We start from the raw sequence: 13,339 nt of genomic DNA on the forward strand, positions 1-13,339 counted from the left end.
GATCACAGCTGGAGGTGAGGATTCTACCTAAATATGTGAATTGTTCAACTTCATTAATTTTGCTACCAAGAGCAGAAAAGGCTGGCCGGATACAGCCAACTCGGGCGAGAGACATGACAGGACCTCGGTTTTCACTTAGCCCTGCATGGCGATAGGTAGCAGCTAGGATGTCAAGGTTTTACTGCAAACCGGTGGCGGTGTGGCTGAGCAAGTCAGCGTCATCCGCACTCTGGAGTTCAAACACTGACGATGTAGTGACTTTTGACTTAGCTTTCAGATGTCAAGACGGTAATTAAACTGGATACCGTCACTCCCGGAGATGCCGTCGTGGAATAGTAATGTAATAGATGCCAGAAAAAGATTGAAGATGACGAGAGCCAGCACACACCCTTGTTTGACACAAACAAGGACTTCAAAGGGCTCTGATTCAAGACCATCAGCGATAACTCTGGCTGACATTCCATCATGAAATTCACGTAAAAATGACACAAAAAGAGGAGGGCAACCAAATTTTCCCAGCAAATCCCAGAGCAGTTCTCTATTGACTGGTCAAAGGACTTTGTTGGGTCAATGAATGCCAGGTACAGCTCCTTATGCTGCTCTCTACATTTGTCTTGCAACAATTTTGCAACGAAGATCATGTCTAAAGTGCCAGGATTGTGCCTGAAGCCACATTGAGATTCTGGAAGAACAAGTACTTTACCAGCAGTGGAGAGAAGTGAGATACCTCTGCTATTGCTGCAGTCACCTTTGTAACCCTTTTGTTTGTATATCGTAATGATGTTAGCATCCTTCCACTGCTGTGGTATTTTGCCAGAGGTCCAAGCACTGATAATAAAGTGGTGCAAGCGATGCAGCAGATGAAGGCCTCCATGCTTAAGGATTTCAGCAGGAATACTGTTGGGGCCAGAAGCCTTGTTATTTTTTTAGTCCCTTCACAGCTTCACATACCTTGTGAAAAGATGGACAGGCATCGAGTTTAGTTTAGCTGCGGGAGATTGTCAAGTTGGGAGCCGTCAACAGCGTTAACACAGCTGATGGAGTAGGGCAGCATTCACCTCATTTTTAGCTTGAAGCAGTTTACAAATGATGCCATTATTATCACATGCAGCTTGGTGGAAATTGACCACTAAATACTGTACACATTAAGTGACTGTATACGTTGAGCTACTGTGAATGAAGTGTGCGTGTGTTGGCAGGTGTCAGGATCAGTGCCCGGTTGGCACATATGGTATTGGCTGCAGCCAGACGTGTGGCTGTGTGAACGGCGCCCAGTGCTATCACGTGAGTGGAGCCTGTCTGTGCGAGCCAGGATACACGGGTGAAAGCTGCGAGGAGCGCATCTGTTCGGACGGTTTGTACGGCCTCAAGTGTGACAGGAAGTGCCCTTGTCATGCCGATAACACACGCAGGTAAGACAAACACTGCAAATGTATTTTACCTTCTCAGTGATTACATGGCACAGGTCTGAATTTGGTGTTCGCTGACAGGAATCATGAAGTTTGCTCTCTGTTTAGTAGCTTTCCTACTGAAAAATCCAGCAGAAACCAGCATGAATTTCATGTTGGTCCAGGCTGGTTTATGCTGCTAGTTGGTGGACCAGCATAGTCATGCTGTTCTCAAGCAAAACTTTTAGCAGGATGCGAGTGAGAAAACATGTATTAGCTGCTCCAGAAATAAACTGCATATCACATAGTTGATGAAGATCAGACAGGGTATCTGAGATCTGTGGTCTGAAGCTAGTTTAACAAACTTTTCAGAGTAGGATTAGAGTTGACAAAACCAAACAAATCCAACCCGGTTGAAATAGGGTTCTGCAGGTTCACAACACTCAACTATAAACTTTCTCTGTCAACTCAGAGAGTTTATGATTAAGTCTGGAACGTGAGTAAAGTATGACCTCTGCAGCAAATTAATGCACAATTTACATGTCTACTGAAGATTAAGAGACAATATCATGAATTTAAATGCATTTATGAAGCAGGAATAAACTCTGCTGCTGCCACGAATGTTTGAGAAGACATCTGAAAGAAAATATCTAACTACATTAATGCAATATAAAATAAATACAAATTAAAATATAAAAAATATAAAATAAATATAATAAATAATTAGTAGCAAAAGCTGTTTTTCTCTAAAATTCTTTCATTTGCTTTAATTTGGAGCACGATATACAGGGGGAGTGGCTTTATTGCATTAGATATATGCCACTTTGCTGATTGGTCTAGTTTTGGTTTGTGATCTAGATCACTTATCCAGAATAAAACCTGCTCTGGAGCAGGTTAGCCGAGTAGCCATGTGAGTGATGAAGTTACCATGGTGATGAACACAGCTATAAGCCAATCCACCATATTGAACCCGAACTAAACTAAACTAAACTTACAGGGTTGCCACTGGGTAGCCAATAAAATAGACACTGTGGTTGGTGTGTGTGTGTGTTGTTATTTTTTGAAGTGGTTGTGTGTTTAGAGAGAGAGACACACACAGTTGCTCATTGTTTAGATCAGACAGACATGCACAGCTGACAAACCGCATGTGTCACATGTGACGGCAGCTGCTGTATGCTAACTGACAAAATGGCTCTTTACAGCTGCTCTGTCCACAGGTAATGGACAATATAGTCTCATTACATCTGACACTTCATAGTCATTAATACCAAGCCTCTTTTGAGTGATTTTACCAATGGTGGTCAGCTTACAAGAATGAAAAATCAACATCATTTCAAATTTAAAGAAATCAGTGGCTATCAATGAAACAATATGATATAATATTAATTTAAACAATGTACTTAAACCACAGTATAAGTGTAGTCACTTCACTTCCATTACATTTTAACTGGCTTAATAGCTAAATGTAAGTAATTAGATTATGTAATATGTTCAAAAGCATCTTTTATTGATCTTCAGCATGTGCATTGTTTCAATGCATTAAACTAAACACTACATTTTGATATGAACATATCAAATTCTCTAGAGGCAAATCCAGTCATGATTGCGAGTCAAAATAATCATGAGGATAATTATGATTGACTTTTACTTTACCAACAGACTACAGTGTACTCAGAATACTGTACTGTATTTCTTCACTTTCACGCAGATGTCCGGTTAAAGCCTTGAGCCTTTAGTTACCCAGAACCCATGAAAGGAGTTTGCTGTGCTATAATGTAGACCTACTCCTCATATTCTGTGACCTCCATTAATCTTCTCCTCCTGTAGGTCTCATTACCTTTGTACGGTACCCTATATATGCCAAAATTACATTAAAGGATTAGTTCACTTTAAAATGAAAATTACCCCATGATTTACTCACCCTCAAACCATCCTAGGTGTATATGAAATTCTTTCAGACGAATACAATTGGAGTTATAAAGTGTAACTTACGTGACGCGACGTGACGTCCTATGTTATACGTTGCATAAGTTACGCTTTAGACGTAAGTAGAATCCGTATGGCCGTTTGGCCAGAAGCTAGTTATTTTACTTTATAATGTGTTAAATATGGATATTTTTCCTACACAAATGCATTGCTTCACCTTAGAAGGCCTTTATTAACCCCCTGGAGCCGTGTGGAGTACGTTTATAATAGATGGATGCACTTTTTAGAGCTTCAAACTCGTGACCCCCGTTCACTGCCATTATAAAGCTTGGAAGCATCAGGGTGTTTATTAATATAACTCAGACTGTATTCGCCTGAAAGAAGAAAGTCATATACACCTAGGATGGCTTAAGGGTGAGTAAATCATGGTGTCATTTACATTTTAAAGTAAACTAATCCTTTAACCCTACCACCCCCTGACATTCCGGTTTCCAAAGGGAACTGCTGGGGATTTGTGAATTGATGAAAAGCAAATCAATAATTAAATCATGAAAATGTAAAATTAAAATAAATGAATCGAGCTTCACAATTTATCAAAATGAAATTGAAATAAAAATATAGCTTAGTGCGATTATCAAATCACAAAAGGTTGATGTAGTTTGACACACTGTGTTTCAGAATGAAGCGCAGCACTGTGTTCATTTACCTGTGAGCAGCTCATGATCCTGTGTTTTCAATGTTTTGAAGCAGCTTGGTTCACAGTAAATGCTGATATATTTTACAAATATAAATCTTTACAATATTCTTAATTTTTTTCTAATTAGAGTTAAAAAAAATCATATAAAGCAATTATTATTATTCAAATTGATTTGGGTTCATAACAACAACAGTGTGAATGCAATGTGGACTGAGACACTATCTCAACTTAAAAGAGATTTGAGTCCACTTTAAAGTAAAGCTACAAAGTCAATGCGAGGACTATTATTGTTTGTTTGTTTGTTTGTTTGTTTGTTTGTTTTTACTCTGTTCAATTTGATCTTGTAAAGATCTTGTGAAAATCTGATACTAGTAAAGATTGAACCCAAATGTAAACATCCTTAAAAAGCAACTATAACTTTAGTGGCAGCAGAGTGTGGCCTCTTTGTTTCAGCAATATGAGACGATTTCATATGAGATTAAATGTTTATCATATCGCAGTTCAAACTGCAATTGCAATAAAAGACTATTTATTTATAATTTTCTGACTAAATCGTCCAGCCCTATACTGTTAATGAATCATTTTAAAATAAAAATTGTCAAAATAAAACACTTACTAGAGGGGTCATGTGACCATTAACCAACATCAGTGACCATATGAATGTGCCTTTAAATGACTGAAATATTAACTTAAGGTCTCAGGAGGTAATTATTTAATGTCAAAAGGGTTAGGCTGACAAAACAGTTTGGGAATCATTGCACTAGGATAAGACCACAGATCCAAAACGACAATTTGGGGGACACCAATAGATGGTTGTTGATGTGTTACTTGATGTGACATCTCTCTCTCAGCTGCCACCCCATGTCGGGTGAATGTTCATGCCTGTCGGGCTGGTCTGGGTTGTACTGTAACGAGACGTGCGCTCCTGGTTTTTATGGGGAGGCGTGTAAGGAGGTCTGTCACTGTCAGAACGGAGCTGACTGCCACAGCGTGAGCGGGGAATGTGTCTGTGCGCCAGGATATAAGGTACATCATCATAAACAGAGTGTGTCTTCTGTGTGTGTGTATGTGTGTGCTGGAGTCAAACACTGATGTGTGATCATGATTACAGGGCTCAGATTGCTCAACAGCCTGCCCCGCGGGCACATACGGCATCAACTGCACCTCTCTGTGCTCCTGTAAGAACGGAGCCTTTTGCTCACCCATCGATGGATCCTGTTCCTGTCAAGCAGGTAATTCTCTACAGCAGAGCTCGTCAACTCTGGCCTTGGAGATTCACTGTCCTGCAGAGTTTAGCTCCAACCCTGATCAAACTCACCTGCAACTTTCTAGTAATTATGAAGACTTCATTAAGCTTGTTCAGTTGTGTTTGATGTGAAGTTGCTTATCTACCCTGACAAGGTGTGTTGACGCCTCACACAGAGTCACAATCTCAGGAATCCAGGTGTATTTTATTCAGCACTGCATCTTCACAGCAAAATGGTTTTAGAGCTGAGAAAGAATTTTATATGTAACATTGCTATATTCAGTGCATGCATAAAGCTTGCTGCAGCGCACTGGTAAAAGTAATGATTATGAATGTGTTGAAAGAACACCACAGAGACTTTCTGATCATTTTAATAATTTATTAATAGACTAGTATCGACTGCAATGATGAAGTTGACAACACTGACTTGTCATCTCCGCAGTATAGTGGACACGCCTATAGAAAGTAATGCATGTTAAGTTAAACATGTCATACAGGAAATGTGAATGTCTATTTAGATTCCACTCTACATGAAGACTTGGATATGTGCCTAATAATAACTGCGCACATTTAGAGAGCGGCCATGTTAAGTGGCAAACATTAGGTTACTACTTAAACGTTTCAAACGATAAGCCATGTTTGAGATGAATGACAGGCGAATGTTTGGATTCCTGACCGACATACTGTAATTACCACAAGGATCAACCATGTTAAGGGTTAGTTCACCCAAAAATGAAATTTCTGTCATTAATTACTTCTGTGTTCTATGTCAGAACGCCGACTCACTCATTATTGGCCAGCTCCTGCGTCAGCATCACACACATGCGTCATGGTGCTCACATGTACAGCGTCGGCCAATACTGAGCCAGCATTCGGGCGCAAACACGGAAGCGCTGCACTGCGTTCACTACGTCAACAGCGTAGGAGACTGACAGGGAAGAGAAAAAATTGTTGTTATTTTTGTTTCATTTTTGCACACAAAAAGTATTCTTGTTGCTTCATAACATTAAAGGATTAGTTCACTTTAAAATGAAAATTACCCCAAGCTTTACTCACCCTCAAGCCATCCTAGGTGTATATGACTTTATTCTTTCTGATGAACACAATTGGAGTTATATTAATAAATATCCTGATGCATCCAAGCTTTATAATGGCAGTGAAAGGGACCAACGAGTATGAAGCTGAAGAAAGTACATCCATCCATCATAAACATACTCCACACGGATCCGGGGGTTAATAAAGGCCTTCTGAAGTGAAGCGATGTGTTTGTGTAAGAAAAATATCCATATTTAACAAGTTATGAAGTAAAATATCTAGCTTACGCCAGACCGCCTTCCGTATTCAACTTAAGAAAAAAAAAAAACCTGACACGATGTCAGTTACACTTTCATCGTACGTTGAATACGGAAGGCGTAGGACGTAGCATAAGCTTTTAGAACTGCAAGAGGCACTACACTTTCTTCCTAAGTAGAATACGAACCACTATAAAGTGTGTATTGGAATTGGTGACCTGTAATTTGTCATTTTCATCTTAAGGTGTCTGTGCTTTTACTCAAGTATGGTTTTCAGGTACTCTTTACACCTCTGTCACTGGCATATGTGGCATATGTGACCGCATTTTCAAATGTATTCTTCAAAGAAAGACTCTAAAAGTATTCATTACCTGTTTGAAAATGTCTCAGGTATAATTGTATAAATTAAAAAATGTAGCACATTACTTTACTCATTACTTTCAGGTAATCTGAATACATGGTAACTCTTTACTCCCAACACTGTCATGTTTCAGCTCAGACTGTAAATAGTGTATGTGTGCATTTCATTCATTTGTCTTAGAGTGTTTTTAGTGCTTTTATCATTTTCAATATCTTTGTCATTGTCGCTGTTGTTTCAGGGTGGCATGGGGTGGACTGCTCGATTAACTGCCCCAGTGGCACGTGGGGTCTAGGTTGTAACCTGACGTGTGTGTGCAGTAATGGAGGCGCTTGCGACGCTCTGGATGGGAGGTGCACGTGTACTCCAGGCTGGAGAGGAGACAGATGTGATCAACACTGTCAGGTCAGTTCATCAGTAACATCATAAACATTGCAATTAGAGCTTCATTCACAAAGAAATATAGTATCAAATGATGCAGAGTTCATTTACACATGTTCAAAGCCTGTTAATCCTTTTGTGTTACCTTATATTCTGCTGCATTAATTATAATAATACTGAAAGAGTATTATATATTACCTCTAATTATTTGACATATTTTTGGCCTTCACTCACAAATGCATCACTTCTTCAGTCTGATGAACAACACAAACCAATAATGATAATGTACAATGATAATTTGCAAATTTTAAAGTGCATTCTCAAATACAATTCATTTAAATGTTCATTGTCAAATTCATGTGCAAATTCACTATTTTTGTTGAAAGAAGTGTACCTTTATGGAATGATGGTGTGTGCAGGACGGGACGTATGGATTGGACTGTCGTGAGCGCTGTGACTGCAGTCATGCGGATGGGTGTCACCCCTCAACTGGACACTGCCGCTGTCTGGCCGGCTGGACAGGTAAACACAACCTAAAGCTGAATGTCTGCTGCTATTTGAGCCTGAGAGCTTGTATTTTTTAACATTTTCTTTTTAAATGGTTACTGCTTTAAAATGTCATTCCCACCTCTGGCCCAAAGTCCCAGGGGCCGGATTCACAACAATGTTCTTAAGTTAGGAAAGTACTTAAGATAAATTCCAAGAAGTTCATAAGAATGTTCCTATAAGAATTCTTCTCAATCACATCTTAATTTTTTCTTAAGAAGAAAATGACAGGCTTTGGTCTATTTGATTGAAAGGCTGAAGACTGATGAACAAGCAGAGTTGAATGCACATGAAGAATATACTCTCTCCCACACATTCCTCTGGGTTGTGGTCGACACCGGCAGCATACTGATGCTATCAGCAGCGTTTCCTCAGGGCTGCTGTACTAGAATGATCTCCAGCATTCTCCCATCGCCTAGCAACACACACTCACTCTCAAAAGGGCTTTTGTCCATGTTTTGGCATGACACTCTCCCACAGAGCTACTTCACCCACTGTGCACCACACTGACTGAGCTACAGACACACAGGAAGAGATGTGTTTAAAAATTTGTCTTTGACAGCAGAGCTTGTTAAACACAGCCTGACGGTCAGTGGGTTAAGGCCCGTTCGCACCAAGAAAGATAACTACAACAATAACTATATTACCATCCACCCCGATGCACAATAACGTTCTGTTTATTATAAGCACACCCTGCAGTTATGTTGTCTGCTACTTTAAATTCTTGAGTTCTTTAATGCAGAATGGATTCTGATTGGCTGTTAATATTTTTATCATTCATTAGGAAAAATTCAATTGAAAGTCATTCCAACAATATTGTTCCTCTGTGTCATAATCATTATAGTTGTGATGTGGACTTCTCTACTTTTATAAATTAGAAATGATTATTAAAACTTTATAGTTATCATCCTTGGTGTGAACGGGCCTTTAGACTGAAGTCATGTGACACTTCACAAACACTTCACAAACACGCAATGCTGGCTACACTGGTGGCCAAAGAAAACCAAAGAGAGGTGCAGTGACACTAAATGTTAAATAAAATATAAGCAGTAGTCATTGAGCCGTGCCAGCGACAGCTTTTCTGGCATTCCTCCACCATCTCATCTCTTCCTCTATTCCAAGCTACCTCTTTCTATCCAATCCCATAGTCTGGGAGCTTAATTTGCTCAGAGCTCGAGACCAGGACAGCAAGCCAAATTGTTTACCATCTTTCATTAAGACTGGATGGGCAGGTGAACTTGTGAACATCTAATAGTTCTTAGTACAAAATCATATAGGACATAATCCTTGAATGCTGTAAAAGAAGTGAAGTTTTCTGAAACAGTATATCAAAGAGATGGTCATATGTGATTCTAATGTCCATGTGTGACATGTGTTTGAATGTCCATATGATTATGAACATATCTCAGTGTGTTGTGGGAATATCCAGTCAACGTGTGTTTGTGTGTTTCTCACAGGCATTCACTGTGACAGCATGTGTGCTGAGGGCCGCTGGGGGCCGAACTGCTCCCTGTCCTGTAACTGTAAGAATGGAGCGTCATGCTCACCCGACGAGGGCGCTTGCGAGTGCGCGCCTGGATTCAGAGGAACCACCTGCCAGCGCAGTGAGTACTCAAACACACCACGTGTGTCTGTTTCATGTGTCTGTCCCTTGACGACATGTCTGTTTTCTCATCCACTCTGTTCTCCTGATGTTTCCCCGACGCTCTCCCAGTCTGTTCTCCGGGTTTCTTTGGCCACCGCTGTAGCCAGGCATGTCCGCATTGCGTCCACAGCAGTGGCCCCTGTCACCATGTGACCGGCCAGTGTGACTGTCAGCCTGGTTTTAAAGGGGCGCTCTGCAACGAAGGCAAGAAAAGCCCCTCTCATTCACTACTACAGTACAACTGTCAAGTAACGTTACATGCAGTATTAGTCCTCTAATAAGTTGGGGAGTGTGTCTTCTGCATGCCATTTGTTCTTTCGGTTATTTTTCTTTTCCATTCCCATTTTCCAGTATCTGTTCTTCAAGTTCTCTCACCAAGCCGTGGTATTGATGTCCTGGTCTGTCTGTTTGTCTGTCTGCAGTGTGTCCCAGTGGCAGGTTTGGCAAGAACTGTGCGTGGAGCTGCACCTGCACTAATAACGGCACATGTAAACCCTTCGACGGCTCATGTCAGTGTTACCCTGGCTGGATCGGCAGTGACTGCTCACAGCGTCAGTATTCTGTACTATCTCACTCAATGCTCTTTCAAACATGATCAACTTGTAAAGCTCTTGCTCTATCAGAGGTTTATGTCAGGCTCAATGTAGAATATAGAGTCATTTCTTTAAGGCCGTGACACGTCAAAGAACTAGTGGCAACGAAAGCCAACTGTGTTGTCGCCCTGTGTTGTGTGCGTCTGGGCTAAAAAGTTGCGCTTGAACACACTGTAAAGACTTAGAGCCAATGGCCAACTAGCATGTACATTCAGCGTCTGCTTGAGAGAAAATGACTCTCAATACCAGCAGGTGGCAATAGTCTATGTTCATCACTACTTAAAAATGGGATTGCGGATATACAACCTGGAACACTGCAAAAACTGAGCTGTCAGATGGTCAATGACAGCCCGATGTTGGCCGATGACCGACCGCTTGGTGTGTCTCGCCCTTTATAGTTTTTGCTGTGTTTTCAGGAAATCTTCCAAAATATATTCTGACCGACTAAATGTGGTTCTTCAGAGTTCAGCGTAGTGATGCTTGTATGTGATGTGAGTGCTGGGCTATTTGATTTGCATCATTTTCAACAACTTTAGCTCAACTACAAAAATCAGATCAGACTACAAAACAATTTCTTTATCTCACCTGATGATCAGAAACCTAATGTCGGCCTTTAATAAAAGGTGCTGTCTGAGGAGATTGTGGTTGTTTAGCCACTTTCTCTCATGTCAGCCACAGTTCTGCAGCTGTCAGGCTTGAATCTCGGGGTCAGGTGGGTTTGGTAGGAAAGCCTGATGTCTGGGTTGTTTTCCCTCTTCAAACAACTTAATTTGGGATTTGTAGCAGCTGTTGGGTCTCCAACTCTGATCTGATCTGATTTTGACCCTGAATCAGTTGGGGGAGCACTCATCAAACACATAATTTCAGATTTTCTGTTTTTTATTATCCTCCCAAAGACATGCTTCAACAACTACTTTTTTGTTATGTAGAAATTTTTACTTTCTACATCTGGACAGAAAAATCACATTCAGTTCTCTTTAATTTGCTCAGCTGATGTAGCTGAACATTTAACTCTCATCTCCTGTAGGTGGATCGTCCATATAAAGACTGCTCAGTGACACTAGACAGTAATTTGCCCAATTTATAACTCAGGAGCATCAGAAACAAAAAAAGGTTTTTTATTTTATTTATTTATTTTTTTAAACGGGACTCTTCATGCCCTCTGCTCTTTGATCTCATTGAGGGTCTATGGTCTCTTGCGCCCCCTGCTGATCATAATGAGAAGCATTAATGAAATACACATGATCTGCTGGTATTACTGTATATATACACTACCGGTCCAAGGTTTAGACTAATTAAGATTTTTAAATGTTTACTAAGGATACATTTATTTGATCAGAATACGGTGTTTTCTATTTTAATGTATTTTAAAATGTAATTTGTTCCTGTGAATGAATTTTCAGAATCATTACTCCAGTCTTCAGCGTCACATGATCCTTCAGAAGTCATTCTAATATGCTGATTTACTGCTCATTTATAATCAATTATTAATGGTGCTCAATTATTAATTACTCTGAAAACAGCTGCTTACTATTTTTGTGGAAACTCTGATATAAAAATGTCAGGATTCTTTGATAAGAAAATTCAATTAACTTTATTTATTTAAAATGGAAATCTTTTGTAACAATATAAATGTCTTTACTGTCACTTTTGATTAATTTAATGTGCATTTGCTAAATAAATATATTAATTTATTTTTTTGAATGGCTTTTGAATGGTAGTGCATCACGGTTTCCACAAAAATATGAAGCAGCACAAGTGTTTTCGACATTGATAATAATCAGAAATGTTTCTTGAGCAGCAAATCAGCATATTAGAATGCTTTCTGAAGGATCATGTGACACTGAAGACTGGATTAATGATGGTGAAAATTCAGCTTTGATCACAGGAAACAAATAAATCTTAACATATATTCACATAGAAAACAGTTATTTAAATTGTAATAATATTTCACAATACTACTGTTTTCCTGTAATTTTGAATAAATGCATCCAAACTTTTGACCGATAGTGTAGAATCATGCTTATTTCCCCAAAGTGGGGAGCGCAAGAAAATATTTATAACGGCAGAACATTGCTCTTCATTTCATGTCAATGTTTTCTTGACATCAAATGCAGTACTGATAACTGCTCCTCTTTCGTCAATGGATAAAAAAATCACTCACAAACACAATCCACAGTCATACTTATATTAAGTGTCCTTACTATGTACTAACAAAAAAAAAATTACAATTTACTTATTGTGTTCATATTGTATTGCAAAACACTGCTGCTATTGAGGTGGGATATAGGGAAGGTTAGGGACAGGTTTGGTGGTAGGGGTAGGTTTAAGGGTGGTTTACGGGGTAAGGGAAGCCTTAACAGTGTAATTACAGATGTAATTACAGAAATTAATTACAGCTGTAATTACATGCAGGTATTTTTAAAAATATAAGTACAATGTAAAAACATGTATGTTCACAATGAGTGCATTGTATCAAATGATTAATTTAAATGTTAGTACATAGCAGTTAAAGGCACCTACAGTAATATAAAGTGGGACCCAATTCAACCAAACCTTTCCTCCAGTACTCTCACCTCTATAGATTTGAAGCATTCATTCTCACTAAAATAATTGCTGTTAATTCTGATCTGATAAAACAGCTGAAGGAGAGTTGGATGTTTGGGCAGCACTGCTGCAGATAGGGATGGGTACCAAGAACGGGTATTTTTTGGACCGGTGCAAAATTGGGTTATACCAGACTACCGATAAGCTTTAGGACAAACGATACTGTTATTGATACTTGCGTTGTTTTATCTCCGTATACTTCGGTGTTAATGGCGAATTAGAAGCTGCTGCTTTTTTTTTCTTTTTCTAAAAAAAAAAAATAATATCACAATATTTTAAACATGTTAATGACTTTTTGTTTCTTAACAATTTCAGAGAAGACATAAAATAATCAAATTCCACTAAAAATACCTTAAACATTGGGGATGAATTTAAGCATTTTTGGTTATATATATAAAATTTTGCCAGCAATATAAATAAATTAACAGTGTATTCAAGACCTTTGTTAACATTGTTTTCATAGTACACAATAATATCCTTTAATGAAAAACAGTATTTAGCCTTTACTAAATAAAAAAAATAAATGCTGCCAATTCCCTCCAAAAAACTAATTTTACAATCAAAAAACAAATGAGTCAACAACTCTTTCTCACTTTTACAAAAGGAGCATAAATCATCAATATCAGAGTATTTTGAAATTATTGATTTAACAGGGTAGAT

The 13,339-nt window shown here is 39.0% G+C and overlaps 1 protein-coding gene across 2 annotated transcripts in view; it reads left to right on the forward strand.

Moving 5' to 3' along the window:
* megf10 (multiple EGF-like-domains 10) overlaps positions 1-13,339 on the forward strand; it is a 62,362-nt gene that overhangs the window by 39,293 nt on the left and 9,730 nt on the right. For both annotated transcript variants that reach the window (XM_051908808.1, XM_051908810.1), the window contains exons 9-16: positions 1,200-1,412; positions 4,863-5,037; positions 5,123-5,243; positions 7,149-7,312; positions 7,708-7,810; positions 9,292-9,438; positions 9,549-9,683; positions 9,902-10,030. In XM_051908808.1, the coding sequence (XP_051764768.1) occupies positions 1,200-1,412; positions 4,863-5,037; positions 5,123-5,243; positions 7,149-7,312; positions 7,708-7,810; positions 9,292-9,438; positions 9,549-9,683; positions 9,902-10,030 (1,187 nt within the window). The remainder of the gene's footprint in view (positions 1-1,199; positions 1,413-4,862; positions 5,038-5,122; positions 5,244-7,148; positions 7,313-7,707; positions 7,811-9,291; positions 9,439-9,548; positions 9,684-9,901; positions 10,031-13,339) is intronic.

Source organism: Ctenopharyngodon idella, chromosome 10, assembly GCF_019924925.1.
Source record: "Ctenopharyngodon idella isolate HZGC_01 chromosome 10, HZGC01, whole genome shotgun sequence".
NCBI classification, from domain to species: Eukaryota; Metazoa; Chordata; class Actinopteri; order Cypriniformes; family Xenocyprididae; genus Ctenopharyngodon; species Ctenopharyngodon idella.